The sequence below is a fragment of the Sprattus sprattus genome, assembly GCF_963457725.1.
Source record: "Sprattus sprattus genome assembly, chromosome: 17".
NCBI lineage: Eukaryota > Metazoa > Chordata > Actinopteri > Clupeiformes > Clupeidae > Sprattus > Sprattus sprattus.
In genome coordinates this window covers 19,745,781-19,751,780 of record NC_137915.1, presented here as the reverse complement: position 1 = coordinate 19,751,780, position 6,000 = coordinate 19,745,781, and the positions used below count along the sequence as shown (strand labels likewise).

At 43.4% G+C, this 6,000-nt stretch overlaps 1 protein-coding gene across 1 annotated transcript in view; it reads right to left on the bottom strand.

Moving 5' to 3' along the window:
* Positions 1-6,000, bottom strand: part of hecw1a (HECT, C2 and WW domain containing E3 ubiquitin protein ligase 1a) — a gene marked incomplete at both ends in the record, with an annotated part of 69,212 nt that overhangs the window by 37,977 nt on the left and 25,235 nt on the right. Inside the window, one exon of the mRNA XM_080855688.1 lies at positions 1,538-1,707. Within this exon, the coding sequence (XP_080711814.1) occupies positions 1,538-1,707 (170 nt within the window). The remainder of the gene's footprint in view (positions 1-1,537; positions 1,708-6,000) is intronic.

Here is a 6,000-nt window from a genome sequence, read left to right as displayed (position 1 = left end):
CTGTCTGTAACAGAATGAAGTGGATGGGAGTGTCTCGCTTGTAGACAACATAGTGATACTCATCTTCAGATCAATTTGAACCATCTGAGATCAGATAAAGGGAGCCATTATCTCTGTTAGATTTCACCCCTTTTTCAAATCTGAATTTGGGTAGAATATATTTGCCTGCACAAAACGAGAACTGACGAACTCCAGGGACAAAGTCCTTCATGTACCCTCCGCATAGCACACAGGCCCATAGCACATAGCACACAGGCCCATAGCACATAGCACATAGCACATAGCACATAGCACATAGCACACAGGCACATAGCACATAGGCACATAGCACTCATTGCACAGTGCATGTTTTACTCAGCACCTGCTGTTCTAAAGGCCAGATATCTTGCATGTTAAGTATTGGAAGTTCTGAAAGCCATTCTGTTCTGCCTTGAGCACTTCCACATGGAGTCAGAGGTTATTTTTAAACGCTAGATTATAAGACACCGATTAAATGGGACATGAGGCATGCTCATTAAGAAAAGCAAAACCACACAGTCGTGTCTACAGTCTGAAATACGTGAACTGATTTTGCATTCATCGCCCGTGTGACTTTGAGAACTGAAAGGCGCACCATGGGTCCTGGAGAGAACTGACGGAGCCCAAGCATCAGCAGGGGGCTTCCTGCTTTCATGTTTCGTCAGAAGCCGGAGATCCCGCTGCACGCAGAGGCGACGTGGTTCTTACTAAGCCTCCTGTCTGGCTGTGTTCTAAGTCGTAGAACAAACCCACAAACATCTCGGCGTGAGCACCGCGTTTTCACTCGCACCGTCTCCTTGTCACGCTTGGGGAACTTTTCTCAAAGTCAACTTCAGTTGTTTTCCTCCTCTCTTCTCTACATGTCTCCACAGGCCTGTCAGGTATCTGGATATGACGTACCCGGGTCTATGAGACTTACGAGGGAAGACACCATCAGAAGTAGTGTCTGGTTTGGTCTGACAGGCACCCACCCACTGGTGGTGTTGGTTCAACAGAGGCACAGCAGGATAAATGCTCGCCAGTCACACACTGGGTAAAGTGTTTTGACAGACTCTCTACCCTGCACACGCAGGGGTTGACTGGGTGGCAGACAGACACTGACCTTTCATGGCTGTGGCTGCTTTTACAGTGACCGTTTTATTAACGCTTTGGCCTCCCTCTGACAGAGTTTGGCTCTATCAATCCAACATCATTTGGCTGATATGAATTAAATATAAATGTGTGAAGCACTCCTAAAATTAGTTAAAGTTTGCATTGTCACTGCGCTCATATCAAAAAGCCAAATTTGAGCACAAGGTAAAAGAAAAATATACACATTTTAAATGTGTATAGAATTGTATTATATTAGAATTTATATTTTAAATAAATCTGAAAAACTCTCCTTGGCCTTAGAAACAGTAACTACAAATTATGATACCACATACATGAGAGGTGCATGATGACATTCTAACAATCAAAGTGGTGGTAATTACAATATCAACCAATCATGCTAGTGGATAAACAGCTGTGACAGACTCACCTCCCGATGCCAGACAGGGTTAATGGTGTTGCAGACAATCCCGGACCTCTTCTCCTGGCCGTGGTGGGGCAGGGCAGGGAAGGTACTGTGCTTGCCTGGCTGGATGGAGATCTTTAAGTAGGGGTCAGGGTTGAAGAACATCCCCTTCTTCAGTCCTACTGCTTGGAAGTCTGAGAGAGACAGATTAATAGTGAAAGAGTGAGAGAGAGAGAGAGAGAGAGAGAGAGAGAGAGAGATAGACAGAGAGAGAGGGGGGGGGGGTACACAAAGAGAGTGTAAAGATGCAGAGATGACATAACTTGTCCATCCATGAACTGAGAAAACCAATTTCATGAATTATTTCTACTCACTAGTTGATGAACTAAGCTAACCAAAACTGGAACGACCATCTCTGCAAAATATGTTAGATTAAAGGAGTCATCTCTGGGTGTCTCCATATCTCTCTCTGTATTATGGTCTGCATAGCTCTACCCCTGTCATCACCACTAATAATCTCTCACCCTGTCAGACCTCGCATACAGGTGTTACGTTTGTTGGTGTCTACACTCTGAAGCTCCACACTTTACATAGTTTATGTCATGACGCACAAAAATACATTTTATCCATGTTCAGCCTTCTGTATGCTCTTCAAATGAAGGGAATCCTGTGGAGTATTTCGGACACTGCCCAACAATATCACTTGGTAGCCATAAGTTCATTGTGGACTGAGGACCTTCCACTGGCTCAGTGTTAAAGTATCAGCTTTTCAGTAGTGCTCTCACTCTGAGGCCTCCATACCTATTTTCCTGGAGGTAGCAAAAGCCCTCCAAATCCCTGTGGACAAAAGACACCAGGATACAAGCAAAATAAATCTCTATGAGACAGGGAATGTGAAGGAGAGACAGAGAGAGAGAGAGAGAGAGAGAGAGAGAAAGAGAGTGAGAAAGAGGAAGAGATGGAGAGAGAGTGAGCGGGAGAAAGAGGGAGAAAGAGTGAAAGTGAGAGACAGAGAGAGGGAGAGAGGGTGAGTGGGAGAGAGAGGGAGAGTTAGAGTGAGAGACAGAGAGTAAGAGAGAGAGACAGAGAGGGAGAGAGGGAGAGAGTGAGAGAGGGAGAGAGAGAGAGGGAAAGAGAGACATGCAGCATGGCTCCCAGGGGAGTTAATTACCTACTTAAACATCCACTCAGGAGAGAAGAGACAGAGACAGCAGCATTCCAAACACAAGTCTGAGGCAGAGACTCATCAGTGTGCTGAGGATGGTCCTCTTTACACCCTTTTCTTCTCTCGCTGTCTCTTTCTCTTTCTCTCTCTCTCTCTCTCTCTCTCTCTCTCTCTCTCTCTCTCTCTATCTATCTATCTATTTATCTATCTATCTATCTCCACCTTCCACTCTTTCAATTCCCCTCCTTTCTCTATCCTTTTCTTTATTTCTCTCTGTAACTAACTCATGTCTTCTTTCTTTCACTCTCTTAAACTGTCTGATTGTCTGTGTGTCTCTCTTTCTCCTTTCCTTCCATTCTGTCCCTCCTCTCTCTCGCTCTCTCTCTCTTTCTCTCTCTCTTTCCTTTCATACATCCTGGAACGGACACTGTGTTCCAGATCTGTCCGCAGTGACTGGGTCTCTCCATGGATCAGAAGTACAGGGCTGGCATCTTGACATGGAGTGCTGGAGATCCCACAGCCCCCGGCTCTGTCTGGCTGCTCTGCTCCACACGTACATTACACACTTGACAGGCCACCCCCCCCCCCCCCCCCCCCCCCATCCCCCACCCTCCACCCTTTCATCAGTCCCTACTCATCCTTACGTTTCTGACCATTCAGTCTAAGTACAGTGTGTCTCCTCACAGCGCCTTGTTTCCCAAGCAAGTGGTGCATCTGTGGTAAACACAGGAGAGCTGAGGGACATTGGGGAGGACTGTGCAGGGAACTAATTTGACTGACAGGTTAGTTCCATACTGATGCTGCTTGGGAGAGCTTTTATGGGCTTCCAAGGTTTACGTGAAACAAGAGTAGCTGCAAAAGTGCACTAATAGAATTACAATATGTGGTAGGTTCTCATCATGGTAAATGTAACAGTAATTGGGTACATATTTGGTCGATATTGATGGAGCCACCAACCGTGCTAAACCTGTCACTAGTATCTGCATCACAACAGTGATTATGAATCAAATACGTATATAAGGGCACCATTTAAACTTTCTTTTCACCAATGTTGTAAAGTGTCATGTTATGTTCATATGAAGATTCCCCAACACTTTATTTGAGTGCACTTATGTGCTTTTGAGGTGACTGCATGAGCTCTTTGCAAAGGAGTCTCTCAATGACTCATTACTTGAGAGAGCTTCTCCCAAATTTCAGTTTACGAGGCTCTTAACAGCAAAGTACAAGAGTGAAATGGAAAGTTGCTATTACTATTTATGTAAGCACATGGTGCATCCATGCATGTACTGTGTAAATGGGGCCCAACCCCATATGTGGAATACAAATAGGAGAGGGCAAATTTGTTTAAGCTAGATTGGAGATCCAAGCAAAAGCTCAATATGGTTAAATAATCATTATGAAATCATTAGTGTGCTTGCCCGAAGGGAAGCACAGTATTGTTATCGTCAAGTTTTCTTTATTAGTGTGCTTGCCCGAAGGGAAGCACAGTATTGTTATCGTCAAGTTTTCTTTATTAGTGTGCTTGCCCGAAGGGAAGCACAGTATTGTTATCGTCAAGTTTTCTTTATTAGTGTGCTTGCCCGAAGGGAAGCACAGTATTGTTATCGTCAAGTTTTCTTTATTTATTTATTTATTCTCCCCGTTTTTCTTGCAGCTAACTCCTCCTCGCCCGTTTGAGCTAGAGACGCCATTCAAACACCAAAATGTCCGGCCCGATCCGGTGCAGGTTGCTATGACTTTTCGTGGCGATACTCTTTGCCACTCCTTTTTTATCCCTCTTTTTCATCCCCTTTTTCTCTCATTGACTAACATGGGGAAGGTTGAGCCATTGTGACGTCACGCACTCTAGCCAACTGACATTAGATCAGTTGACATAGGAGAAGCTCTCTTAAATGCCAGAAGTGGTTAGATAGAGAGTGCAAAATATTAAAACGAATGTAGTGGCAACAGTTTCAGGTACAGTTTATACACCCGCTCTAACAGTGTTAACCAGTATGTGAGTAACGTGGGTTTTATTAAGGCATAGCGTGTGTAATGTGTAGCTATTTCATTCCGTTTGTAAACCTTTCCGGCTGTCTGTATACCAGCAGCAGAGCGGAGCATTTCACTCCCCTGCAATCTCGGAATGAAATAGCTACACAATACACACGCTATGCTTTAATAAAATTCACGTTTTACGAGACACCAACAGAGGCACAACCGACAAGTCTTACCATTGAAGATCTTTGACGTTCGGTCTGAAACTTCATCCAGCCATCCAGGTTAATCCAAGTTGTTATGGAGAACGACAGTTGCATCAATCATATTTTATTAAAACTTCACACTTCTTACATTGGACATATCCACCAGCCTAATTAGAATCTGCATTGTCTACTGAGCAGAAAATTCTCCATACAGTAGATTTCCCTTCGTTTAGTATCATTTTAAACTTTCCAGATGACTGTATTGCCCTCGCTCGTCAAGTGATACGTGTCCAGAAACAAGGCTCCTTTGACTGGATAGCCAGAGCTAGCATAACTGCCATTGAAATCCAATGGTAATGCTACCTAGCTAGGTATGCTAATTGTCGGTATCCATCGTTAACTCGCTAATCGTTAACCATCATGTCACTGGCTTTAATTTAAGAATGGCATGTTAGTAGTATATTTAGTAGTACATTTAATATCAGTACACTTGATTCATTACTGCTGATGTGTTACTTATATATGTTACTTATTAGCAGCTAGCTACCTAGCTAGCCACTGTGTTCCGATGTGTTTTCAGTTAGCGTTAGCGGCAAGCTAGCTGCTGTAAAAGTTGAGTTGAGCTTCAGTTAAGACGCTGCGTACCGTACTTCATCTTCACATTCGATTATTTATTACAAACAAATTCGAATTCAGCTGTAGGCATGAGACCTGTATCTTGGAGACTAATTGCATCCACAATGTAAGTACTGCAAGCTAGACTACTATGCAGTTGACACAACACAGGAGGTCCCTGGGCCTGAGAAGGGAAGGGAATGAGTTTAATGTGGCTATAATATGGAATTTTAAATGTGCCTAAAACTAGACTAAATTGTAATGAGTTTTCGAAAACTAGACTGAAACTAAGAAGGATAACTATGACTAAATGTGACTAAAACTAATATGCATTTTTGTCTTAAGACTGAATCTAAAAATAGCTGCCAAAATGAACACTGAGATAGGGGACCCCTTAATCTGCAATTCATGGTTGCTAGCTCTAATCAGATGTACTACCTAGGCTTATAAGAGAAGACTAACTTTGTATGGCAACGAACACCAATAACTAGAACTAATTTGACAGACTATAAACCAATGTGATA